Below are 27961 nucleotides of genomic sequence, written 5' to 3' on the forward strand. Positions count from 1 at the left end.
TATGGTATTTCCTCTCACCCAAACAACAAGCAAAACCTTCCCTAGACCCGAGCAGAACAGCGACCATAACAAGGCAAGTATTCCATCCACTCTGACGCAAACAAAGGCTTTGACAGCTGGCAAGCCAACAAATGCCCCGAAGCGGTCACCACGCACCATTTTCTATAGTATTCTGCTGTGGAGAACGTCCCTCTTCTACCAAGATAGGCAGAAATCACTCAACTATTGAAGCATTAGCTTTGAAGACCTCACAATGTAGTAACAGCACTGCTTGACTTTAGCTAATGATAGGGCCTGCCAATCAGAGTGATCGGCCCATCAAGGTAGACTCTGTTAGTAAATGGCGACAAAAAGGGTTATGACACGGGACTCAGCTGTGCCTTGTCTGAGGCACCACTCTTTATTCCTGAAGCCTCCGTTTCACTCCCTGAACCAGGTCAGATATTCGGCTGTGCAGCCAATGCAAAGCCCACACGATAAGCTAACTGGAGAGTTTGCAAATTTGCAACAAAGCTTCTGTTCAAGAAGGCTGAACAAGGAAAGGGAAAGAAGCTGGTGACCCCCATGCAGGAGGATGATCTCCAGTGGATCCTTGCTGTGTGACGTGTTGATCCCATCCTCAGCATGGCACGTGCTCCAGATCCTCTCAGTTCATTTCCAGGTAGTTGACGTAGTCCTTCACCCACTGTATCTCGGGGTCACTGCAAATCTGTCGTTTCTTCCTTGTGATAAAACTGTCGAGAACGAGAGAGAAAGAAAAAAGAGGTAGAGAATGAGTGTCTGTTGATGAGGGCCATCATCTTGCAGGATATCATCATCATATGTTGCAATTCTAGATTACGCACACCCTTACTGGGGGTAAACCTCTGAGATACGGGGGAGCACATGCAGCTCTGGGGCAGGAATGGTCTGTGACTCCGAGACCCTCCCTCCCGCTAATGTATGCAGACACCCTGCATTGGGCTCCTGGTGGAGGGGGACACTGGTCGGATGGATGACTTCAATAGCTCGAAATTGTTCAGACACAAAAAGGGCACAAGGGGGTAGGGTTGGAATACCCTGAACTCCTAGGCCTAGGGTCAAATACTCCCTCCCCCCAAAAAAATATTGTTGGGAATTTGTGGCGAATACATTTTAAATAAAGAAGTGTGGTATCCCACTCTCGTTTTTTTTAGCCCCCTGGGTGGGCCAGGTTCCGACGTGAACAGATGTTTATATATTTGGGGAGAAGGGGTGTGGGTGCCCCCCCTCCCCAGGCCAATTTTTGTCTCGGGGATCCCATCCATCGGGCCCAGCACTATTTTTTGTGTGAAGGACAGACGCGGCAAAAATCAGCCCATCTCTGTGGGCCCAGCCGAGTGTGGAAAGGGGATGAGGCACGTAGCTCCACTGCCCAGGCACATTTGAGGCCCAGGAGCCCTATTCTCCAGGGCCCGGCCACATGTTTTATAGGGAAGGGGATCCCATGGAGCCCGCCCCTGGGTCTGGCTCAGCAGCTATGTCCCGTGGTTCCTACCTCAGGACATAGCAGTTTTCCTGCCCGCACTGGCGTGCGCAGGGAAACCTGTGGTTGGTCTCACTTTGGGGGAACATTTTCAAATTTTCCGCCAAGTGGGACCATATACTAAGTCCCCTCTCAGTGGGTAGGAGCTTGAAAAATGCTCCCGCCCACACAGCGAACTTGAGATCTGCTTCCCTCCCTTCAGTGAAGTGAGCAGGGAAATAGATCTAAAAATGACTCCTGCCCAGAGGGAGAAGCATTATTGGCTGATTTCTCTGGGTGAGAGCAATGACAGCTCCAGCTGGATGTGGGGAGTGGGCTGGGTCATCAGGGGACGTATGGGGGTCCCCACCGGCCTGCAATGTTACTATGCTGGGCCCCGTGGATGGGGTTCCTGTGGTCGAAATGGCTATGGGATGGGGGCTGCATATCTTCCCCCAACTAATTTCAACCCAGGGGTTGGGGTACCCAGGGTTGAAATTGATCGACTGCAGGAGGGAGCTGTGTGCCCCCTCCTGATAATTTCAATACTGGGCACCTGAAGATAGGATCCCTGGTGCCAAAATCAGCCCGGAGAGGGGGGCCGCATGCCCCTGCACCCAAATTTTAAAGTTGGGACCTGGGAGATGGGTCCCAAGACCAAAATCGACCCGGGGAGGGGGGCTGCGTGCCCCCTCCTCCTAATGATAAAGTCAAACCCGAGGGATGGAGTCCCTGTGGTCACAATTGGCAAGGGAAGGAGGTCCGTGTCCACCCCCCTTATAATCATGCTCGGTCCCGCGGGGGCAAGGGGCCCCTGGGGAGGAGGGTTACAAGGCTCATTCCCCAACAATAACACCGCCCCTGGAGGATGGGTTTCCCGGGCCGAAATTGACCCCGGAGGCATGTCACATGCATACCTCCCCCTGAATAGGTCCCTGGGCCCCAGGGGATGGGGTCTCTGACGCTGAAATCAGCCCATGGAGGGGAGTGCTTGCTCTCCTCCCCTGGGTCACCAGGGTCAAGGCTTGAGGCCAACCGCTCACAGTGCACGGCTGAAGGTTGTGTGCAGTGAGGGGTTGGCTGTCTGGGGGATGAAACTGTGCATATATATACATATATTACCAACTGGAAATAGTTTCCATGGGAGAGTTTTTTTTTGACATGGCTATAACTTTGGCGTTGTTGGACCGATCTTCATGAAATTTCCCCAAAAAGTGTCAACGTGGGTTCTATTCTTATAGAAAGTTTGGGGATGATCCGTGCAGTGGGGAAAGAGAATTTTGGTGCGAGATAAGGTTGCGTTTGTAATGTTAATCGCCATAGAAACCTTTCGCCACACCTACAGCCTGAACCACTGAACGGACTTACACAAAATTGGACAGGGAGGTAGATGTTGGTGCAAGGGAGTACCTTTTGTTTATTTGGTGTAAATCTGTTCTGTAGTTGTTGAGAAATGTAAGTTTAAAATTATAGTGATGTCTCTGGCCGTGGATATTTTGCAGTGGTTTCGCGATGAATTGCAAATGCACATGCCAACAGGAATGCTCTGATTGGCTGGACACAACCTGAACACCATTTATCTATCGGGAACAATTCCCGGGACTGAAAAGTTCTGAAAAAGCTAACATAAGGGATCAGAATAGAGATACTCTTACTCCATGCCTGAGAAATGGGGGTGTTAGTGACACAAGTTATGTGTCCAAAATAGATTTTTTTAATCGTGTGTGATATTCACTGTGATGCCGCTACAGTCAATACGGCCCCTGTGTATCATCACAGGGCCATTGCAACTATCAACGTTATCGCGAACATTGGGGAAAATATAAAAAATGTATCAGTGAATCATTAGTGTACATTGTTATAGAGATATTGAGATTTTGATAAATGTTTTTATAGAGTTATTTATATAGTGAGTTATCTACTGTGATGGTTAGTATTAATTATATAGTTATAATTTTTTAATGTGGTGATGGCTATTGAATTCCTGCTTTTGCTTTCTTATCGCAAAAACGGAAAATAGGTTTTAGAGATGGTTGTTCTAGAAATACACTAGAAAAACATGAGTTTGAAGTGTAGTAATAAACCCCTATTGTGTAAAATACTGTAATATGTGTGCATATATGTGTTTTCACTTTATGGAATATGGTTAACAGCGTCATCACGACGTCCCGAATAACCGCGATAACGGAAAATAGGTTTGCAAGATGGGATTTTAAAGCAACTAAGTACAAAAATATGAATTTAAACATGCTTTGAGAAGTATGTATATAGTAATATGTGTAGGGCAATGTTCAGAATGGATTTTTTATATATTATTTTTAGATGTGTTGGTGGTTATTGAATGTCTGCTTTTTTTTCCAATTCTCGCGAAGTATCAGTAGGGATCGCAATTACCAATGTCATTGCGGTCTCTGAAGTCACTGCGAAAAGATAAAATAGGTTTTAGGGATGTCTTTATAGAAACTCTCTGCTAAAACAGGACTTTAGAGAATACTGTAAGAAAACCCTAGTGTGTAAAATACTGCAGTATGTGTGGATATATGTGCTTTACACTTTATGGAAAAGGCGCGATCGTGGCGGTTAACGATCGTGGCAGTGAACAACGCCATTGCAACATCCCGAATAAAAGCAAAAATGGAAAATACGTCTGAAAGATGGATTTTAAAGAAACTTAGTACAACACCATGAGTTTAAACATGTTTTGAAGGAAGTATGTATATAGTAATATGTGTAGGGTAATGCTCAGATGGATTTGCACGGTTCGTTGGGCCAACGCACCCAACATAACCAGCGTTTCATACCTCAGGGACTGATAACCCCTCAGAACCGCAGCACCATTTAGCAAAGTTTAAAGATAATTGCAAAACAGGAGTGCTCCCTAGTTCAGAATTAAACAGATAATAACTCATTGTCAAACCTTAGGGAGGCACTCAACAACTAAATCAAGATGCAATGTGATAACATTACTGGGATAACAGAGAACAGGGCTACAGTCATGGCTTACACCACTGAACAAGCAGACGAAATATATTCTTTAATTAAGGAAGTGAGGAACATGGATGCCCATGGAGGTTCAATCAGCCAACAGCTGAAACAATTAGAATACTTGACGCGACGACAGTTAAACCAAAGGATGCACGCAACAACATTGATCCAATATCATAGAGCGAAGAGAATACCAAGAGGATTGCGACTAGCGATTAAGCCCATGTTATTTCGCTTCAATCTGAACGCAAAGTTCATGGAAAAATGGTACAGCATTTTGAACAAGTGCTCATTAGATCTTATTCTGCTCATCATCGAGGAATTAGCGAAGACTATTCAAGAACTTGAGGAGGAAATCTTCAATTTAAAAACAGAACTAGAATTAAGACTGGAGGCAGACACATGGAAAATCAACTTAGAAGGCATCAACCAGAAACTGGACAAGTATGAAAAGGAACTACAAGAGGGAAAATTGCGCAAGTATAAACGGGATACCATAGATTACAAGCTAAATGAAGTTTATACCTGGGCCGACATCTATGCCCGACGACAATTCATCCCTAAAAAATCAACATTAACAACACATTCATCAGAAGAGAGTGTAGTCACGGAAAAGGAAACATCTATACGACGGGGACCAGTGCGTGTCTCCACCGAGGGCACATCAGTCACACTAGAAATAGCGGAACAACCCACAAGTAGTGCAAGTGCACCTTTTTTGTCACTGGTACAAGATCAAGACCGACCACCCACGCAGCAGTTAACAACAGCAACAGAAAGAGCAAAACAAGGAGAGGAAGAGGCAGGAAAGGCCTTACGGAGCGGACTGAAAGTGATTTGATTATCAACATATCCTCCACTAAACTAACGAATCAACAACTCACGGTATTAAACAAAGGACTAACATATGTACCAACCACACAAACTAATGAAATGGAAATAGAGGGGGCTTTCTTCCGGTTTATGAGGACACTCAGGCTACGACACTATTTCACCAATATAGTGGAACCAACAGAGCAGATTACAGCTACGAAAGGTCAGCTTGAGAAATTCAAACCAAAAAGTGTGTTTCAACCTCCCATTTCACACAAAATGTTAGATACCTTTGAAGTAATGGTTAGGAAAGATTTACAAAAATTGGACTACAACAAACCTAAGCACAACAATTTGACGAAAAAAGAAAGAATCACCTTGCAAAACTTGTCCAACAACACGGAGATTATGATTCAACCAGCGGATAAAGGGGGAGCTCTAGTGGTAATGGATGCACACTTCTATGAATTAAAAGTTGATCAACATGTATCTGACCAGGAAATCCCTAGCAGTACAATCACTCAAGTTACAGGTTGGAAAAGCTTCCTTCTAAATGTCCGGTCCCTTCCCCGACATTATGTCGAGTTATGGGACACTATTCAAAGCCATAAGCCCGAAATATGTTTCCTCACGGAAACCTGGCTGAAGCCCCATACGGTCCCTTCAATCACTCTGGGGATCCCTCAAGGTTACAAAATCCTAAGACAGGATCGTCCTATAAAAACAGGTGGAGGGACAGCCATCATATTCAAAGAAAATCTCCATGTCACGGTCCAGGAGCAAGTTATTTTGCCCACCATGGAAATAATGATTTTCAACATCAATATCAGAGCTAAGGAACACTGGAAAGGTGCCCTGGTATATCGACCCCCGGGCTCCAATGCCGGTTTCTCACTTGCTTTGACCGAGATACTAGCCCCTCACCTAAGAGCAAAAGAAAACTTTATCTTACTCGGTGATTTCAATTTTCATGTAGATGTTGCAGACGACCCTGACACTAAACTCCTCCTAGCTGACCTTGCTCTCCTAGGTCTTCATTTAAGAAATTGTGGCCCCACTCATAGAAAGGGCCATACATTGGACCTAATATTCACCAATCACCCTTTAATACATTGCCACCCTCCCAAAGCCATCAGTTGGTCGGATCATAGCCTGCTAGAATTCTCCTTTTCACTACTTGAGAAACCCCCGGACCGCTGCGCTAATCTGAGTATTACCAAAAGGTCGTGGCATAAAATTACTCTGGACTCCTTTAAACAACTCTGGAGAGAGCCAACAATCTCCGACTCTGACAATGTTGAAGTGGCTCTATCCAAATTAAATAATACCCTTCTGGATATCACTAACTTGCTAGCCCCTCAAAAGACTGTCAAAAAACCTCTGATCACCAATAAAGAACCATGGTATTCTGAATCATTAAAACTGGAGAAACAAAAATGTAGGAAGCTGGAAAAACACTGGAGGAGAAATCACTCTCTTGCCAGCAAAGAACTTTATCAGCAGGCTTTATCCTTCTACCATAAAAACATTAAAAAGGCAAGGAAAACCTGCCTGTTGTCTCAGCTTGATGGAGCGGCCAACTCAACTAAGGAACTGTATAAAATTCTTAGGACCTTCGCCAACCCCCCGGCCTGTGAAAGTTCTGACACTTTCACACAAGAGTTGTGTAACAACATCTCCACATTCTTTGAGGACAAAATAGACACCATTTACAATAAAATTCTTATCAAACATCCTAACAATTTGGAAGTCCCTAGCACTCTGTGCAAAGAAACTCCTACCGAGACCCTTGAAGTCTTCCCAGAAGTCACAGAAAGTGATATACTTACCCTTCTGAGTAATGTGAAATCTGGTTCCCCTCGTGATCTTCTTCCTGCCAGAGTAACTAATAACCTGAGCAGCTTACTATGTCCTATCATCATGAAGATCCTCAATCTCTCTTTCACAGAGGGTAAACTCCCGCAACAGTGGAAAGAGGCAGTTGTGAATCCGATACGCAAAAACACCACCTCCCCCTGGACGGAACTCTCCAACCTTCGCCCTATTTCTCTGCTGCCCCTCCTGACTAAGTTGGCTGAGAAATTTGCTAACTCTCAGATTTCCAGCTTCATAGAAGCGACAGGGGGCCTGGACCAATCTCAATCTGGGTTCAGGCCCAACTACAGCACCGAATCTGCTCTCCTCTCCGTGACCGACAACATCAAGATGTCACAGGATAGAGGAGGATCAATGATTCTGGTGCTGTTAGACCTGTCTGCAGCTTTTGATACTGTGTCACATAAGATCCTGTTGAACAGACTACAAGGAGTGGGCATTAGAGGCCAGGCGCTTGCATGGCTGGAGAGTTTCCTATCTGGGCGCACTCAATCTGTCAGCTTGGGCCCCTATCATTCCATCACTAGGGAGCTCACCAAAGGGGTGCCACAGGGCTCATGCCTAAGCCCCACATTGTTCAATGTGTATGTGGCCCCCCTTGCTGAGATTGTGAGGAAGTACGGATTCACACCAGTGTCGTATGCCGACGACACCCAACTCCTCTTCCCTTTCCATGCCCTCAATGCTAATGTTAGGGAAAACTTTGCGGAAGGCATGAGGGCCATCTCTAACTGGATGGCCTCCAACTACCTCCAGTGCAACGTCGGGAAGACAGAGGTGATGCTTTTCGGTAAAGCTAGCATGCTCTGGTCTCCCGACTGGTGGCCCCAAGACCTGGGACCAGTACCCTCCCCAAAGTCTACTATAAAAAACCTAGGAGTGAAACTGGATCAAAACCTAACCCTAAAGGATCACGCGAACGTGATTGCTGGAGCCTGTTTCCATACCATTGGCTTACTCAGACGTATCTTCCCTCTTTTACCTGACATCTATAGGAAGACACTGGTACAGACCCTTGTAATAAGTCGTCTTGACTATTGCAATGGGCTCCTGATACTAGCCAATGAGGAGGCCATCAATAGGCTGCAGGTGGTCCAGAACACGGCGGCCAGATTGATTCTGAACGCCCCCCCTAGAACTCCTTCTGGACCCCTGTTGAGAGAACTTCATTGGCTCCCGGTACGCCAACGGATCAAATTCAAGATCTGTTGTACTGTCCACAGATGCCTTTTTGGAAATGGCCCCAGCTACCTAGCCCAACTATTTCATCCTTACAGACCGGAACGTGATCTACGGTCCAGCAACCAGCTCCTGCTTAATTCTCCTTTCATTAAAAAGACCAGACAAGGTGGCCGCGCCCTCTCCTCAGTGGGGCCAACTCTGTGGAACAATCTGCCCCTTAGCCTCAGACAGATCTCCCACCACCTTACATTCAGGAAAGCACTAAAGACCAATCTGTTCACTGCTTTATAAGCCTTCCACCTCCTCACTACGCATCATCAGTTCACCAGTACTGTTGCTATTCAGTCACCTGTGCTTGCAGCCATAGCGCGGAGATAACCCTTGGGTTCGATTCTGGTGCTCTATAAGCATTTAAATAAATAAATAAATAAATAAACATATCTAAGGCTACCATCTGATCCTATTACAAAATTACAAAAAATGTTGGATGACTTACTACAAATAGCAGAAGATAACAACTGGATTGACCAAAGAGTAAGAGCATATTTGACGACTAAATACCCTAGAACGCCTAAGCTTTACATGATTCCAAAGGTGCATAAACATCTAACAAATCCACCTTTCAGACCGATCGTGTCGGGGTGCGGGTCATTATTTGATCCCCTCGGCCGATTTCTTGACCACTTTTTACAGCAATTCATTCAAAATTGGGTATCATATATACGTGACACCAAGGACTTCTTGAACAAACTGACATGGACAGAACAAGGTTTTCAACCTGAGTGGATTTTATGTACTATAGACGTAGTGGCTCTTTATACGTCGATTCCTCACGAAGCAGGCCTTGAATCAACTGAATGGGCTCTTTTGAAAATGGGAGAATTACCAACAAACAAGGTGTTCTTGTTACAACTACTCAAGTTCTGTTTACACAATAGTTACTTCATCTGGCGGGAACATCATTATGCCCAGTTGACTGGTACATCTATGGGATTTGCGGGAGCACCAGCCTATGCTAATATATTTATGGCTCAGTTTGAAGCAGAGAACATCATGAACACGGAAGACTGGAAACATGTGAAAATGTACTGTCGTTTTATAGACGATATTTTTTTAATCTGGGATAGCACTCAAGAGCACCTAGAAAGGTTAATTCTTATGATGAATGCAATTAACCCCAGGATTAAATTCACGCACAAGATTGATTCACAAACAACAGATTTTTTGGATGTGAGAATGACTAAAGACTCAACAAGTTTTTCCACACAACTATACACTAAACCAACGGACAAGAATAATGCACTAGGATACACAAGTTTTCATCCTAGGAGTCTAATTAAAAACCTTCCAAAGTCCCAATTCATAAGGATTAAAAGAATATGTTCTGATAACCAAGAGGCAACAAAAACAATTCATCAACAGGCAACCAAATATGAAGCAAGAGGATATCCACGGAAGGAACTTGATGAGAGTATATCAAATGTACTGGCACTAGACAGAACGGATTTACTGAAGCCCAAGCAGAGAAGCACCCAAGAAAAAATGGTTTTTGTAACAAAATACACGACCCAATCGAGAGAAATCAAAAAGATTTTCTACAAGACAATGTGGACAGTGGACCACTTATACACCCAAAATCACCAATCCATATATCACCAAAATCTATCTAACACTTGCCGGAAAAGATTTGGCGCGCGGACTGTAGAGACGCCAACTGGGGGTATCGAATTGGACCCTGACAGGTAACTACCTTAAAGTAACTGCGCTTTTGGAGCCAACCAAGGATCTACGAGTTTGATCACATGATGGTGCAAAATGTGCACATCACATTATTGAAGGTCAATACCCTATAATGAATTATGCAGCACATCAGAAATCTGGATGAAGAAATATGAGCGTCTTTTCAAGAAGTATATCCTTTTTGAAGTTATAAGGTAAATACCATATTTCCAACACACATCCTGAAATCCACTGTATTCGTCACCACCCATACAGAGGGAATAGATTTTTACTTCATTCCGATATCCAGGCACAGAAAATATCCACGACTGTCAACTACCATTACGCCCTGAAGAAGTTCCGCTTGACGGAACGAAACGCGTTGGCTGGTTTCTCAATTGGAATATTAAAAGAACTCTGAACACTTTTTTGCAATTACGGACTCAGCGTTTTCTCATTTGGAACATTTCTGATCACAGACTGTATCAGTTATATATGGTGTAGATTCAATTTCTTGAGCGGTGCATTTCAAAATTTGTTTCAATAGAAATCAAAAAGATAATTAACACCAGATGGGAACTTTTAATGAATGAACCAGATTTCAAAGGATTATTCAAAGACTTACCAGTACACGCAAACACAAGGGGGCAAAGTTTGCGTGAAAGATTGAAGCCGAGACCACCGATATCGCTCACATTATCTCACAAAGGAATGAGGAAATGTCTAAATTGCACAAATTGCAATAATGTGATAATGGGGAACACCATCGGTCATCCCACTACAGGAAAAGTTATAGATTTGAGACACACCAGTGACTGCAATACAGCAAACGTAGTGTATGGAATCAAGTGCCCATGTGGCAAGCTCTACATGGGCAAAACGGAACGTAAGATTAAGACTCGCATCACGGAGCATAAGAGCAGAATACGCAACTTAAACCTAACGTCACCTTTAGCAGTTCACTGGAGAGACACAGGTCACACAATCTCTCAATTGCGGTTCTTTATCATTGAACAAGTACCCCTAAAGGCAGGAATCAATAACCACCAAAGATTGTTGCAAAGAGAACTATTTTGGATTAAAAATTTACACGCGATGGCTCCTATTGGTCTTAACGATAAATATGATCTATCTTGCTTCCTATGAGCAGATAAAGCATCTCGTTGCAGATATTAAAACCAGAGCCCTTATGGGTCAGCGCATATAAACTGAAAAACTACGAATATCAAAAACCCAAGCAATTGCATAAGTTCAATTTCCTTTATCACAATATAGCACTAACATAAGTAGTAAAGAGTTTTTTAGGTTTAATCACAATGTATATTAAGAAATGTAATTAAGATACAAGAGCACCCTATTAGAACTTACTGTGCATTTGTATACATTGGTTTATATTGTACAATTTACAATACGCACCATCATTGTCCATAATACATTCTTTTGAACACAAACTCGAAGGTATCACATAAAATCTATCATTGAGTGAACACATTAACATAATACACAGTACATCAGCCAACACGAGGGTTTGTATAATATGGTGGGTTAGCGTACGGTATGATCGAGATAATAACTTCTAGTAATATGGCGTCCGAAGCATGAAGGTAGCGTTTAAGTTGGAACTTATGTTGGCAATAACATGAGAATTGCCGGGTCACTGCAATGTGACATTTATAACATATATCAAACTAAAGATATTAGGCAGGACGTGGTTTGAGAAATGAGCGCAGGTGACACGAACAGCATTTACGCCAAAGATAACCCATTGAAAGATGGCGTCTGAGTTACGATCAATGATAGCGCACTAGTCCGTTGTTTATGTTTTGATGTTCAGGCGCGCAGGAGTTTGTTATGAGACGCGGAACGATCAGTAATGGTTGAAACATTCTTTGATTGGAGAGCAGGTCGTTTTGATACGGAGAGAATTGTTTGGATACAAGGTAAGGGGTCTTCGGATGTATCGAGAATTATGTAGATGAGGAATAGCAATTCGCGATGGGTTGGAGTATTGACGGCGATTCTGTTTCTTTATGTTTCGTAGTGAACATCACACGGACGCATTCAACAGGTATGCGGGAGTGGAATTGACAGGAAATATAACTTACTGTTCAGAATATTGGAGTACTGATAGAGCATACGCGATTTTTTCATTATGTTTTGCAGAAACAGAACAGTGCTGGAATAACAGGTATGCCTGTCTATATACAGGAGTGACTTCTAGCTATATGGAAACGTTTATGAGTAGTGAGGAGGAAACTGAATATATTCCTTGTTTGTCGTTTAGGGTAATTTTGAAGACTCGAGATTTGTGATAAGCTCATGTTTGCAATTCAGACTTGGTTTATTTTCAAGACGCATTGTCATACTGGGTTCGGCTGAGAGATTAAATAAATTTTAAAAAATGTTCACACAGGATTTAAGAATTGAGCAACACGAGAACAGGTATGACAACACACAGGGCACATACATAACACCACCCATGGGCATCTTAAATGTGAAATTACAAGGTTATTTTTATTTATTTTTTACAGATTCTCCCCTGATGAAGGCACCTTGGTAGTGCCGAAATGCATTGGGCACCGGGCATTTTACAGAAATTGTACAGCACATAATATTGTTGAATGTAACATGAAATGTAATACTAATGTTTTGGTTTTATGAATGAAATATAATTCATAGAAATACAATGTTATAATGTGGTAATATATAGATGAAAACAAGATAAAAATATCTAAAAATAAATAGAAGCAATTAAACAAAACAGAGAATCCATTGTTTGTTAAGAAAATACAACCTGTTTAGGTGCATAGCACCAAGTGGATAGTGCACGGTTCGTTGGGCCAACGCACCCAACATAACCAGCATTTCATACCTCAGGGACTGACAACCCCTCAGAACCGCAGCACCATTTAGCAAAGTTTAAAGATAATTGCAAAACAGGAGTGCTCCCTAGTTCAGAATTAAACAGATGGATTTTTTTACATATTATATTTTGATGTGTTGGTGGACATTAAATGTCTGCTTTTGTATTCCGTTTTTGCGACGTCACCATGGGTATAGCGATGTCATGAATATAGTGAATGTAAATAAAAAAACAACGCTTATTAATCCACTGAAGAAAATACAGGCTTATAAAAGTTCCTTTTATAGAGCCATTTTAGATAAAAAATACAATTTAAAAACCTTAAAAGTTCAATGAAAAAATCATAGGTTACATGGATGTTATAGTTGGGAAATAGAATTTGAAAAACCTTACAACTTTACTGTAAAAGTCAAAGGTTACAGGGATGTTATAGTGAGCATTTAGCATTTAAAAAACCTTAAAAATTCACTGATAAAAACAATGGTTATAAGGAAAATATAGTTAGGAAATAGAATTTAAAAAAATCTTAGAAATTCAGTGAAAAAAACAAAAGTTACAAGGACGTTATAGTTAGGCTGGCATTTTACTCATACAAAACCAGAGAAATTCAGCAGTTATAGCCGGCTGAGCTAGCTATAACTCGCTCCGCCGCAAAGCACTGCTTATCGCTTCACATATTACATCACTTATGACATGGTCAGTGACATCACTGATGACATCTCAAACAACATCAGTGATGACATCATCCATAGAATCTCTGATGCATCCACTCACACCCCCATGTAACCTTTATTACACCCACTCCAACCTCCACACTACCATTCTTGAAACCATTGATACACCCATATCAGTACTTACACGCCCAGTTACTGATTCATAGGTCTACACATACACCCACTCAGTCAGCCATACAGACACTCATACACCAACTCGCTCACTAATACAACCACTGATATATCCACTCATACAGCCACTCAGAAACTGTCAGTCAGTCATAGAGCTACTCACACAACTACTCACTAACCTAGAAAGGCACTCACACAGCCATTTACTCACCTTTACAGTTATACACACTAAGTCACTTATTCATACAGATACTAACACATACTAACTCACCTATACAGTCAATGATGCAAGTGCACAATCACGCATACAGCCACTATCACAATCCCTCACTCACACATACAGTCACTCTTATACTCCAACACTCACCTATACTACCTTTCACATGTCCAGTTAATCCCCCATATACCACTGACACATTCATTCACTCACTGACACACCCATGCACACACTCAGTCACTTATACAGCCCCTCACTTACACACTCACTAACCCATACAGCCACGGACTCACCCACTCGCTCATCCATGCAAGCAGTCACACACCCTCTCACCCAACCACACAGACACTCATGCACCCATAAAGGTACTCAGACACCCAGTCAATCATTGATTAAGCCACTCACATACCCACTCAGCAACCCATACAGCCACTCAGACACCATCTGACAGACAGATACAGACATTCTCAAAACCTAGTCACTCACCCATACATTCACTGAGACACCTAATCACTCACTTTTACAGTCAGTCATGCAACCACTAAGTCATCCATAGAGGCACTCATACAGCCACTGATTCATCAATACACCATGTTATATATATTTAAAACATTTTAAAAACACTCAAGTCACTGGATGATGTTATCAGTGATGTCATTTGAGATATCAGTGATGTCACTGACCATGTCATGAGTGACGTAATATATGACGTCAAAAGCAGTGCTTTGCGGGGCGCAATTTATAGTTAGCTCAGCTAACATTAACTGCTAAACTTCTCTGGTTATGTACGAGTGAAATGTCAGCCTAACAATAACATCCCTGCAACCTTTGTATTTTTTACTGAAGGAAAAAAAAGAATATACATATATATATATATATATATATATATATATATATATATATATATATATATATATATATTCCAAACTCAGCCTCAACACGGGATACGAAGAGGAGACAACATCAAATGTGGTGAAACTTTTTTATTTTCTTTTATCGCCGCTTTTCAACGCGTTTCGCCTAACCCAGCAGGCTTGATCACGAATAAAGTTTTTAAATGACAAACAACATTTAAAGTGCAATGGTGTCATGTGGACTCATCACATGGCCCGTAAAAAACCATAGAACTGAACAACAGACTCGTTAGCAATGTTCTTGATGTTAAAGTTCCACAATACAAACAAAATTCATTTTCATTAAGAACGCTAGTTTGGTGATTGATTGCAAGACCATTACTAGCTAATTGAAGAGTATTTTATAATTCCAACAGAGATTATTATATGTAGGACGCAAATAGTCGCGTCCATCATTAAGGCACAATATTCTGTGAAAAAGGTTAATTGTAACCTAACCGTGAAAGAAATCAAGCCCAAGTGGGCTATAATGGCATTTAACCTTTTCCATATACTCATTACAATATCATATAAATGTGCATATACATGCTTAAATAGCATAGATGTTTTTATCTTCCCAAGGAATAAAATTTAATTCTCCCATTTCACTTAACGCTAAATAGCATTCTCAATACTATAGTGTGGAATAACAGCAACAAACAGAGTTTAGTAGACTTTTCAGTATTGCCCCAGTGGGCGAGACATTCAGTTCATCTTAAAGTGAAAAAAGCAAAATTATAAACTGTGATATAACAAAAAACTTTAAAATTAAGAAATGGCTAGCACCCCCTAGGAAGCAGAGATATAGAAATAATTCATCACTTTAATACTGATTTAAATTCATAGGTGCGTATACAGATCCTCTTCAATATTTAATCCATATGGGCTTTTAGAATTTAATTCTACAATGTACCATGATTCAAGCTTGCGTAGCTTCTTAATCCTGTCCCCCCCTCTCTCATTAACAGGTATTGAATCAATCACATAGTAGGACAGACTGCTTGCATCTTTGTCATGAAATCTTTCAAAATGCCGGGCGACCGGATAGGATCGATCTGCATTTTTTATCACCCTCAGATGTTGTAACACCCATTGATGGACAGGCTTAATCGTGCTCCCCACATATTGCAGGTTACATTTACATTTCAAGACATAGATGGCATAATCTGTCTTGCAGTCATATTGTCCCTTTATCTTTTTGATCCTATTGGAGAGACCCGGTTTGTATGTACTCATATTCTTCCCATGTTCACACGCTTTGCATTTACTGCATTTCAGGAATCCATCTTTTCTAGCAATCCAGTTACTCTTCTTGCTCTTTTTCTTAATTTTGGTCAACGTGGTTTTTACTAACATTTGCTTAAATGACTTCGCTTTACGGAATGTTATGAGGGGTCTACTGGTTAATGATGGACCTAAAATTGGGTCATTTTTAATGACATGCCAATGTCGTGCCAGTATTTTTCTCACTGAACCATGCAGTTTATTATAGTTGGTGATCAGCCTGCATTTGTTCTCAGCCATAATCTTCATCTTCTCTCTATGTTTGAAGAGGACATCTTCTCTAGTCTTTTGTCTGACTTTTACAAACGAGGTGTTCAAACAGTTATCACTATACCCACGCTGTTTAAATCTAGATTTAAGGGTATCCAATGCACAGTCTCTTTCTGTGGGATCACTGCAGTTTCTTAGTACCCTCAGGCCCTCCCCATAGGGGATACTGTTCACCAAATTAGTGGGATGGAAACTACTGGCATGAAGCACAGTGTTTCCAGATGTTTCTTTCCTATAAAGTTTTGTCTGTAATTTATTATCTTTTATATAGACTGTTAGGTCTAGAAAATTTACAGACTCTGTACTCACGGTACTAGTAAACTTTAAATTTAAACTGTTTTTCTGTATTTTAGCCAAAAATACATTCAAGTCAGATATTGTGCCCCTCCAGACAACAAACAAGTCGTCAATAAAACGACTCCAATGGAGGATGTTGTTGTCCCATTCCTCCTGACACTGCTTCCGGACCACCTGCTCCTCCCACCAGCCCATATGCAAATTAGCATAGCTGGGGGCGAAGCAGGTGCCCATCGCAGTGCCACACGTCTGATGGAATAGTTCGTCATTGAAGATGAAATAATTGTTTTTCAAGCAAGTTGAAACCATTGACAAGAGCATTTGAGTGTGGGCCCATAGTTTGATTGGTCTAGTCCCCAGGAAGTGTCTTACTGCATTAAGAACATCGCTGTGTTTAATGCTCCTATACAGGGTGGTGACGTCAATTGTCACCAAGACCATATCATCTTCCCAGGGGATATCGTAGATGGATTTCAAAAATGCCCCAGTGTCCAATATGTATGAAGGAAGCAGTGCAACTAGTGGATTCAAAAAAGAATCAATGAACTTTGAGGTGTTTTCTAGTCCACTACCTATCGCAGAGATAATAGGTCTGCCTGGGTGATTACACAGGTCCTTGTGGACCTTGGGTAGCAAATAGAAAACCGGGGTGACCGGATTAACTATTCTAAGAAATGTATACTCATCATGCGTGATCAATTGTTGGCCATACCAATTATCAAGTTCAGAGTTGTACTGTGTGTGACTATTAATCATAGTTTCTGGTTTAATCCTTGAATAACAAGATCTATTGTTAAGCTGTTTATAGGCTTCAAAAAGGTATTTCTGCCTATCCCAGAGAACTAGGTTGCCGCCCTTATCTACATCACGTACTATGCACATATCTTCCTGCTTGATCTTATTAATAAGGGCAGCCTGGTCTTTTTCCTGCTTGTTGAATCGTTTATTACACACACTTGTACATTTCTCAAAATTTTTCAAGTCATTCACTACTAGATCATTGAATACATCAATAGTGTCTCGTGCAGTATACGGAATATACCGAGATCTAGGTCTGAAGCTTGTGGGATCACTTGCATTGATGACCAGACCTTCAGTTCTTGCCACCTCATCTGCTTGGTTCATCAATTCTGATGGCTCATCGTTTATGTGTCTTTCAAAACTCTCACTGCTTTCATTAGTTTCATACACAACGCCAGATGGTTGGATGTCGAGCATGAGATCCATGTCCTGTACATTCAATTCACCTAGTGAAGCCTCACTGGTTCCTTGATTAGAAGCCTTGTTTGCTGAACATAGGTTCATAGAGAAATGTTTTTTTCAGTTTCAAGAGTCTTGTAAATTTGAAAATGTCTATCCTAGTCTGGACGTAATTAAATTCCGCAGTCGGGCAGAATGATAATCCTAGATTAAGGATTTCTTCTTCCTCAGTCGACAAATTCATGCTAGTCAAATTAATCACCGATGTTTTGGGTTGTATCAAATCCGGGACACTATCAGATTGTACTTGTGCATTGTTTATTGCTCTTTGTTCTGCACCTTTGCGCCTTTTACTCCTTTGCCTTTTCCTCTTGGCGGTTTGGCGTAGTTCACTTTTGTTCAGGGGCGTAGGTTGAACCGTCGGTCCTCTATATATATATCTATACTAATATAATAAAGAGAGAGCCAAAACCTTTGAGACGGGTAATCTCAGGAACCACAGCACCAATCACAACACCCAATACAGCTTTGGAAAGGGCAGTTGCAGCAGAAGAACATAGGCTATGCAGACGCCCACCATATACATTTAAAAGGCAAAAGAACCGTGCCAGCAAAGTAGTCCCTTGTCGGCGTGTCTGCGTTGTGCTGTGGGCGTGTGCTGGGGGCATGACAAACGCTGGGGGCGTGTGGTACGTTCTGCCCTTCAAGCCATGTCTCATATCGTGTGCTGTGGGTGTGTGCTGGTGGCGTGGTTGTGTGCGGGGCGCGGGATTATGAAAAATAAAGTGAGCGTTGTGCCCAATATTTCATTGTTTTTTCTTCCCAGGTTCTGTACATTCCAGCTCCGGGTGTGCTTGCCCCACGCTCCCAGTGACGTGCACCTGCTTTACTGTATGGAGGTCAGGCAGGGCGCTATTCCCAAGGGCTGGAAGAAGCGCAAACAGGGGCCATTGTGCAGGAAATCTAATCTTGCCTTAACTTCCGGTGACGCCTGAAGCGCAAACTGGAGATTTTCCACTTCTGTTGCGCACAGGCCTCGTGCCACGCACATCCGGACACAAGGCCCGCCTCCACGGAAATAGCAAGAAAGGGACTATCCTTCCCCCGATAAGTACATTGGTGGCACGCGGCCCACATCTCCTGCAACATACTCATATTTTTTCACCACCCATTTGAAAAATGCACAGGTCTCTCTCATTGATGGCCAGCACCGACATACACTTTTAGACACACCTCCCGCAAGAAGTTCTAGAATTGCGAACTTTAGAGCTGGGGAGCTACGTTCGAATCTCGGCATCAGCTCAACATCCTGTGATTGCAGGCAAATCGCTTTGTCTCCCCATGCCTACCACAAATAAATATAATCTTCTGTAATGTAAATTGTGCTCATGCCATGTTGTCGAGTTCGCGCTACATAATACTGCAAGGAAAAATAAAGTATGGAAACTCGAGTTCACACACTACTCACTCTTAAGTGCATCAGCAGTGCACTGTGAATCAAAAACAATATACTACTGGCCGGCAGCAAGCTGCTAGTATATATATATATATATATATATATATATATATATATATATATATATATATATATATATATATATATATATATATATATATATATATATATATATATATATATATATATATATATATATATATATATATATATATATATATATATTTATTTTGTAGCAATTCACAAAAGACGCCGCACTCTTCTACTTTGTTAAGGACAACGATACTAATACTCACATCTCAAGATTCTTGGTATTAAGGAAAAAACCTCTTTATATTCAATTCATCATTATATCCAATAATAAGTCACAACTTGTAAAATATCAATTCACTCAGGATCTTGAAAATTGGCTCCCAAAGCTACATTAATTCAGCAGAGATTGTCATTTACATAATGGGATGTCTTTCATATATACATTGTTCTCATCGATGTGGTTCAATTTCTTACCATAATACCAAATAGTGCAGACAGTGTTTGACGCTTTGAATGTTTGGAGCAAATGAGACTTGCAATCTGAGTTTTGTGTAATCAGTGTATTGGTTAATACTGATACAGTTATCATCGAGTAGAATCCAAATGGACTCCATGTAAAGGTTGAAGACGATGGGATGGGTTTCAGAAAGAGGGACATCACAGCTGTGCTTAATTTGAGCCAGTGGTTTCCGATGCTCAGCACTGGCACTTAATTGTCAACACTGGCATTTGTGACAGTCTGCCATAAGGTGGGCTGTCCGGATGATTAAGAAATAACACAACAACAGTTCATTATTGATTGAATGTCCATTTAAAATGACTATTGCCTGAGACCCAGGCTATTCTTATAGCTTTGGGGGCCTGTAAAAGCCCAAATTGTCACACCTGTAGGTGATGGTTAGAAGTTGTGTGGTTACTATAATTGGCAGCATGGCAGGGGCAATGTGTGGCGCAAGCTGCGGTGGCCTCCTGATGAGCGCCTTGGCACTTATTTTTTTTTTACAAATTAAGCACTGCATCACAGTGTCATGCAGATGTAAGCTAACGGCCTCTGACGTCACGCTCATGTACGCTGTTATTGTAGAATAATTTGAAAGTGGGCGCTGCTCATTATCTCTGAGGTATGCAGACACATTTACCAAGGCTCTATTGCTGTGGATGAATTATTAGTGATACATTTGCTTCCCATCTCTTTGGCTTGAGTTTGTTTGATGCACTGCCTCAATCTCTGGTGCTGGGATGGTTTCTTAGCGATAGATTCCTCTTGCCTCTAAAGTTTGCCGACCCTGAATTAGGTTTTATTTTGGGGTTTGGTTAGTAGTGAATCTCCCTGGCTCTGAGATGTGCCGTTACACTGCATTTGTTTGTATTTGGAGTGGTTGGTAGTGGGAGGTGTACAGAAACACTGCAGTTGATTATGTTCTTGGATATGGTTTATCAGTGAAAGAAGCTTCCTCGCTCAGGGGGCACTAATGCTCTGTTGAGGGCTTTGGGACTTTTTGTCTTGGGGGACCTTTGAGGGTAGCAGGAACACTACATTACACCCTGACCCTAGAGTGCGTTGTTGGTAGTATTGTGAGAGGTGCTCCTTTGCTCATAGGAGGGCAGACAGGCTGCATAAGGGGCATGATAGGAACTCTCTGACTCTCTGGTGTGGACATTCATCAGGCCCAAATAATGAAGAGGATGCGGGTTAGCAAATGAAACAATTTTGCACGTGGTTTGCCTCTGCCCTACATTTAATTCTCAACGCAGGCGTCTGCTTAAGCCAGAATGGAACAGGCTGGGGGTTCGGTCCTGTAGGCATGCCATTACTGCTGCTTTGTCTTTAGATAATATTATTTTAAGCATAAATTTGGCCAAATTTATTCAGCAAGTATACCGTAACCTAGATAAAATGGACACTGCTGAGGTCTCTGCTCATCGCTAAATCCAAATATGCATTCTAATAGAACTTGCAAAGACTGGAAGGGCTAATCCTCAATTTGTAACGTTTTAACTGGCATGCTTTAAGCCACATTTTATTGTTTGCTTCTCTTTTAATCATTCTTTTACCTCATAAAATTGTATATAATGTGATTTGTGCGACCTTTTAAAGATATGTTTTATATCTAAATAAAGGAATTATTATTATTATTATTATTAATTATGAGGACCATGGGGAATAATGAGGAATGCATGATTCAGATGAATGCAGACACACTGCAAAAGGACCTGGTCCTGGAAGTGATTAATCAAGGAGAGAAAATCTCTGCTTCCAGATTGTGCAGAGAAATTGCATAGTTGTTTCTGGAAAGGGGTTGTCTTTGAGAAAAGCTACCTGTGTATAATAGAGAGTGACAAGCAAAGTAGGGCTGAAGTGTTGAGAATGTATTTGAGTTAAATAGTATCCAAACAGTGTGCTCTGCCACTGCAGTGTGCACCTGACCTGCAACTGCAACAACCGTTCTAGTGGTTGGTGATCCCATCACTCAGCAAATGTACCTCTACCCTGACCACAACATAGGCCTCTGTTATTACACTGCTGGACCCCCATGACCTCTACCAGATGCATGCATTTCACCCAATTCCACCTTGATGTATACCACATAGTTCATTGGGCAATGTTTTCACACTATCAAGTGATCTAGATTCACTGCACGCATGCACTGATGCAGCAAACTTTGGGTTCATCTATAGACACTGGTGCCAAGGGTGGTGAAATTGCACCCTTTCATTCCTGCATATTATGTACCCTTTCATTCCTGCATAATATGTACCTTTTCATTCCTGATGACATCACAGAGTTGACCACTTGTCCTGCCTTTAATTGCTTAAAAGACTCTTATTTGCTTCTGAGGGTACAGAGGAAGGCCAAGGGATGAACATTTGAGAAAGTAAAGAATGCTTACTATCCTGCTGGTGCCTTCATAACTCTAAGGCCTAGTGGTAGCACAGGCAGTGTCAACAGTACCAAAGTGCTAGCAAGTAATAGCAGCCTCTGCCCATGGCTACCCCTTGCTACCCTTAAATGATGTCCATAGATACAGGTGTTAACAGCTGTGCCCATGAGGCACGCACCCTAACACTTGACTGTAACAAAATACTTACACGATGGCAGGTTGGGAGCAGCGGCTGCTAGTGTAGAAGTACTCTCTCACATGGGTCCGAGGAATCTGGTTCTTGGCATAGGAGAAGCAACATGGCGTTGTGTCAGATCCAACTACAAGAAAAAAGGAGACAGCATCACTACCTGGAGGTGGCAGTGCTGAGCTCATCCCAGGTGCATGTAGGATGAGTCTACAGGGAACTCTCTCTAACCAGGTGATCAGACTTAGACCTGCAGCCATCTCCATGCAGTAGAACCCTACCTATGAGCTAAATGAGCTTTTCCTCTTTTTATGTCTGGGGCAGTCAAACACCTTAGTGCGTGCACAATAAACATGTATAACCTTTTGATAAGCAAGGGCAGTCTTTGGTGGCTTGGGTCAGCTCCCTTCAGCCATTGCTTTAAGACAGTGTCATTCTGTTAAAAGGCGAGATGACACTGGACTGGTACGAGAAGATTCATTATTTCATCTCTCCACCACCACATGTTCAGGTCAGCCTGTGTAGGCTGTGGAATGTTAACACTACAAAGACATGGTACATACCAACTGGGATAGGACAAGAGCGGAGATGGAATGTACCAATACATTAATTATAACACACCTCCTTCGTATGGGATGACCATTAAGCAGTGAAGAAAAACAGGAAGGGAAACAGGGAAGAACAGTGCGAAAGGGGAGGGAGAAAAGGCAAATAGCAATAAGACTAATAAAATCACATCACACTTAAAGCCTATGCCACACAGGAGGAGAAATACTCTGGCACAAAAAACACTTAACGCTATAATCATTATGCCACACTGGAGAGGATTCATTTCTCTGAGATCTCCTCGGAACACAAGGCATGGAGTCCACCAATACCTTTTCTGGAGCAGGGCGCACACCGGCAAAGGAGCGGGCCTTTGTGAAACAATTTTGTCGCTACCCCAGGTTTGACCATTTTCAAGATGAACAATGTTATGCCTACCCTGGCCATTCTGCGGACCCATTCCCCTTCATAAAACTCAATGGGGTTCACATGCTTGGTCTAGTCATACCTGCTTTTGTATTTATCCTGGTGTTCAGAAACCCTCCTGGAGATTTCACTTCGGTCAACCAAGCACACACTACTTTTCATCAACCAAGAAGCAGACAACTTGGTCTTAGGAGCACTGCCCTTCAATGATGTGAAAGGAGAGATCCCCGTATCACAATTTGGGGTGGATGATATGCCCACAAGGTGTCTTGTAGGGTAGCCATGGCAGCAGTACCCATCGATTCCGCCTTTGTAAACACTCTTTAATCATGTGATTCATTCTTACCACTAAACCATTTGCATGAGGGCAATACAATGCAGTCTTTTAAAGATTCAGATATGAACTGTACCCCATTATCTGTCACCAAGATCTCAGGAATACCTTCTTCAAAGAATGCCCCTTCTAGGAACTGGATGAGAGTATTGGTATTGAGTTGATGTACACATCTGAAAACCACCCAACAAGTGTGATAATCCACTAATACCAGAATTAAATGCTCGTTCAACACTTTAAGATTACTGGGGCCAATTATATCAAGTGCTTATTTGGACCAAGAGCTATCCGGGACATCCATAGATGTCAATGTAGACTTCCTGGTTTGGTGAGTTTTATGGCTCATCCTGCACTCCATACACTCTCTAACCTTGGTCTCAACCATGGTGTTCATACCTGGCCACCAGTAAACTAGGCGTATTTTGCTTTTGGTGAGAATATGTCCCACATGTGCCAACTCTACTATCTTCTCCCTTACCTTCTCAGGAGGAACTATTTTCTCTCCCCTACGCACTGTACCATCCTGTGTACTTAACTCTAACCTCACATCCCAGTATTTAGACATTAACTCTGGTACATCACTTATTGGTATCTGGCCAACAATTTCTTATGTATTCCTTCAATGAAACCATTTAATGTCAGATGTTACACATTCATCCCATTCTTTCTTATTCAAACTCATCAATTTAAGTCTGACATCTTTTTCTTCCTCTATGTAGGTATCCTCGCCAACTTTTGTAGGCGAGCGGGCCAAAAGACCTGCCACCACATCCTGTGCTCCAGGTAAGTATTTTACCATTAATTTGTACGCTTATAGCCCCAAAATCCACCTCACAATCCTGGGTGTGGTTCTGTCAGAACCCTTTTTGTGAAGGCATACATTAAGGGCTTGTGGTCAGTTTTTATAGTTAGCGGTATACCCCACAGTAAAAATATGAAATGCCTTACTGCCCAGAAACAAGCAAGAGCCTCTTTTTCAACAACAGAATAGTTCTTCTCAGCCCCTTTTAGTACCCTAGAGACAAAAGCAACAATTTGTTTATTACCATCCACGCATTGTGTCAGAACAAGCAGCTAATTCCTTGTTGCTTGCATCTGTGCTCAAAACCGTGGGCTTAGTAGGGTTAAATCTATCCAGGGAAGGGGCAGCTACTATACTGACCTTCACGGACATAAAGACATCATGACTCTTTATTCCAAATGATAGGGACCTTGGATTTTAGTAACATCTGCAATGGTACAAGAATGCTGGCATAATTCCGTACAAATTTAGAATAATGTTCCGACAGTCCCAAATGGATTTATGGTCTTCAACACTGGCTGGGGCTGTCACTTTTTGAATGGCTTCCATTAAATTCAACTTGGGTTTTATGCCGTCTTGTGATATGGTGTGTCATAGGTACTCTACGGATCCTACCCCATTGCTAAAATGTTCTTTCTTCAAGGTGAGCCCTACCTTCTCTAGATTAGTCAACACCCTTCTAAGCATCACATTGTGCTTCTCCACATCCTTGCCATAAATGAGAATGTCATCCTGAAAACATAGTGTCCCAGGAATGTCTCTTAACACATGCTGCTTGATCCTCTGAAAAGCGGCCTAGCAGATGCCAACCCAATAGGCATACATAAAAACTGCAACACCCCTAGAGGAGCCTAAAAGGAGGTGTGGTGGCATGAGTTAGGATGTAGCTTAACCTAGTTAGTAAATGATGTGGTGAGATCCAGGCCACTAAAACAACTTGCACCCTTAATTAAAGTAAGTACTTCATGGATGCGTGGCAAGGGATGTTTGCCTACCCATATGTATGCATTGAGTGTCTTGGATCAATACAAAGTCTTATGTCCTTGCTGAATGCTTAGCTGCAAGAACTATTGGAGCCAACCACTGTGAGCTTTCAATCAGTTCAATTACACCAGAAGCTAAAAATCAATCTAATTAACTTTTAATAGTGCATACATCATTTGAGGAATGGGCCTTACTTTATGTGCTACGGGTTTAGCTTTAGATTTGAGTTTAATGCAATGTTGGTACCTTTTTAACAAACCCAGCTCGTCAGAGAAAACATCCAGAAAATCGCTGCAGACATACTTTACACCCACAGAGGGATCAATTAAATGAACTCGATCAGGACTGTTAGGGTCTAATATGCTTCCAAGTTCCTTTTGATGTCCCCAACCCACAGTTAGATCCCTTCTGTGTGACATAGATTTTACCCACGCTATTCCATCCCTTGAAACCAATTTCCATGGTTGGCATACCCAACAATGGTATAGGGTCTCCATTGCAACCACCCGGCTTGATGTATGGTGTTTGTAAATCCTTATGCAAGTAAGAGAATATTTTGAAAAAAGATTTACATCCACCAAGGTGTATGGGAAGCATATGTCTGGTAACACAGTAAAAGGTTTATTGTCTAATGTGATTCTACAGGATGGGAAACCCATTACCTCATTACCACTCTGTAACTGGAAAACTAGTTTGGTTTCAGGAAACTTGTCTTGTTCAGTAGCTAAAACAGGTTTAGGATGTTGCTCCCTGCAAACCCTTGCCAAATGACCCCTTTTACCACATTTGTGGCATACAACTGTTCTGGCTTATCAAGAAATATTATGGGCTGAATGATGAGGGCTTTCACATCTATAGCATTTGAACTTGATACCATATGTTATTTGGTACAGATTTTTGTTCTTGGAATCTTTCCCTGCATCTTGTTTACTTATGACATTAATCTCCGTATGACTGTCACATCCTTCTTTCATTTCTGTCATGCAATCAGCAGTATGTTCAATGCTTACAGCAATGTCAATGACTTCTTTAAGATCCGGATTCACCACTAAAAGTCTCTCTTGGATCTTGGGAGTATTGATGCACCTGACTAATTGATCCCTGGTGAGGGAAGTATTGGCTAGGTATTTCAAAGCATCAATGTACGATGTAACTTTTTCACTTTTCCCTTGTATTCGAGAAAACAATTTGTGTCTTTCTAACACAACTTTTATTTTTTTACTAAAATGCTTTTCCAATTTGTATATTAGAACTTGATAAACATTTTCATCGCAATCATTTCCTCCTTCTTTGTGAGGAGACACTGAAATGTTGTATGTTTTGCAACCTTCAATACCTGAGTTGTGGAGTAAGGTATGTAATTTACATAATGGAGAGAAGTTTTCCCCACCAATAACTATGAGGTAAGATTCCAGGAAACTGATCCACTGTTTCCATAGTAGACTAGGTTCGCCCACTTCATTTAAACAAGCATTTGCAATGCAAAAGGGCTCGCATTAGCGAGAGTTTGGCTATTGGTGTTGTAAATGACAATGTGCCTGTAGAAGAGAGGGAAGAATTTTGGTCCACAGACATAACACAGTGAGGAAACAACAAATGTACAAAGCATAAATATTACAATAGACATTATATAATAAGATCATGTTTTTGTTGTAAGAACCCACAATGTGGTGTGTAAGTGCAAAACATTTCTTTCCATGTGTAAGCAGTTTTTTTGCCATAATTTACAGTATATATTTGCTTAGTATAGTATCCACGTTGCTGGCTATTGCACCTATTGTGCCTTATAATAGCAACACATACCTTTTTGAATGAAAGAATCAGCAAGCGAGTAACAATGTGATCCGCTGGCAAAGCGCTTCAGCACCACATTAAGAGCAGAAAGCGCTACCTAAATTTTACTTAAATAAAACTTACCAGTGGTAAGCAAGGAGACGGTTGTAAAAGGAGGTATGTGCCTAACTAGTTCAAAGCCTCACAGACACTGTGTTCAAGCAAGCCATGTTATTTTGCAGCAAAGGGGTATGCAGTGATTGAGTGTGAATTAGCAGCATTTGACAGTGAAAGCACACAGGACTGTAAATGCTTCCAGATGGGCTGAGGAGAAGGCGTGGTAGGGCTTACTTGGCAGCGTTAGTGAGGCAGAGACAGAAGGCGAGCTTCAATGGCTAAATAAAGTCTTACAACAAGCTTGGCTTGCCAGTAACGTGAAAGTTGGAACCAAGAAACACTAATACATGTTAAAGGAAGGGGGCGGAAGGCCACAATTAAAAAAACATGTAATAGGGCCCTTAGTAGTGCATACACTGTTATAAACCAACCACTAAGGTATTATGTATTATGTAGTTGAGAAAAGGGCAATTATTAGACATTTACCAAAAAATA

General features: G+C 41.8%; 1 protein-coding gene across 1 annotated transcript; it reads right to left on the reverse strand.

Annotated features, from left to right (window-relative positions):
- Positions 1-370: 370 nt before the first annotated feature.
- Positions 371-22672, reverse strand: LOC147665148 (C-C motif chemokine 5-like). The gene is made up of 2 exons (XM_086949730.1): positions 22506-22672; positions 371-734 (listed from the first exon to the last, which is right to left on the reverse strand). The coding sequence occupies exons 1-2, from the start codon at positions 22670-22672 to the stop codon at positions 647-649; spliced, it is 255 nt and encodes an 84-aa protein (XP_086805856.1). The 3' UTR covers positions 371-646.
- Between the last annotated feature and the right edge of the window lie 5289 nt (positions 22673-27961).

The sequence above is a fragment of the Lissotriton vulgaris genome, unplaced genomic scaffold, assembly GCF_964263255.1.
Source record: "Lissotriton vulgaris unplaced genomic scaffold, aLisVul1.2 SCAFFOLD_2496, whole genome shotgun sequence".
Lineage (NCBI taxonomy): Eukaryota > Metazoa > Chordata > Amphibia > Caudata > Salamandridae > Lissotriton > Lissotriton vulgaris.

Excerpts from the sequence above, each read along its gene's own strand:
- LOC147665148 (XM_086949730.1), bottom strand. The coding sequence starts at position 22,672 with ATGAGCTCAGCACTGCCACCTCCAGGTAGTGATGCTGTCTCCTTTTTT. Across the intron at positions 735-22,505 it reads TGCTCCCAACCTGCCATCGT|TTTTATCACAAGGAAGAAAC; the intron begins GTAAGTATTTTG and ends CGTTCTCGACAG.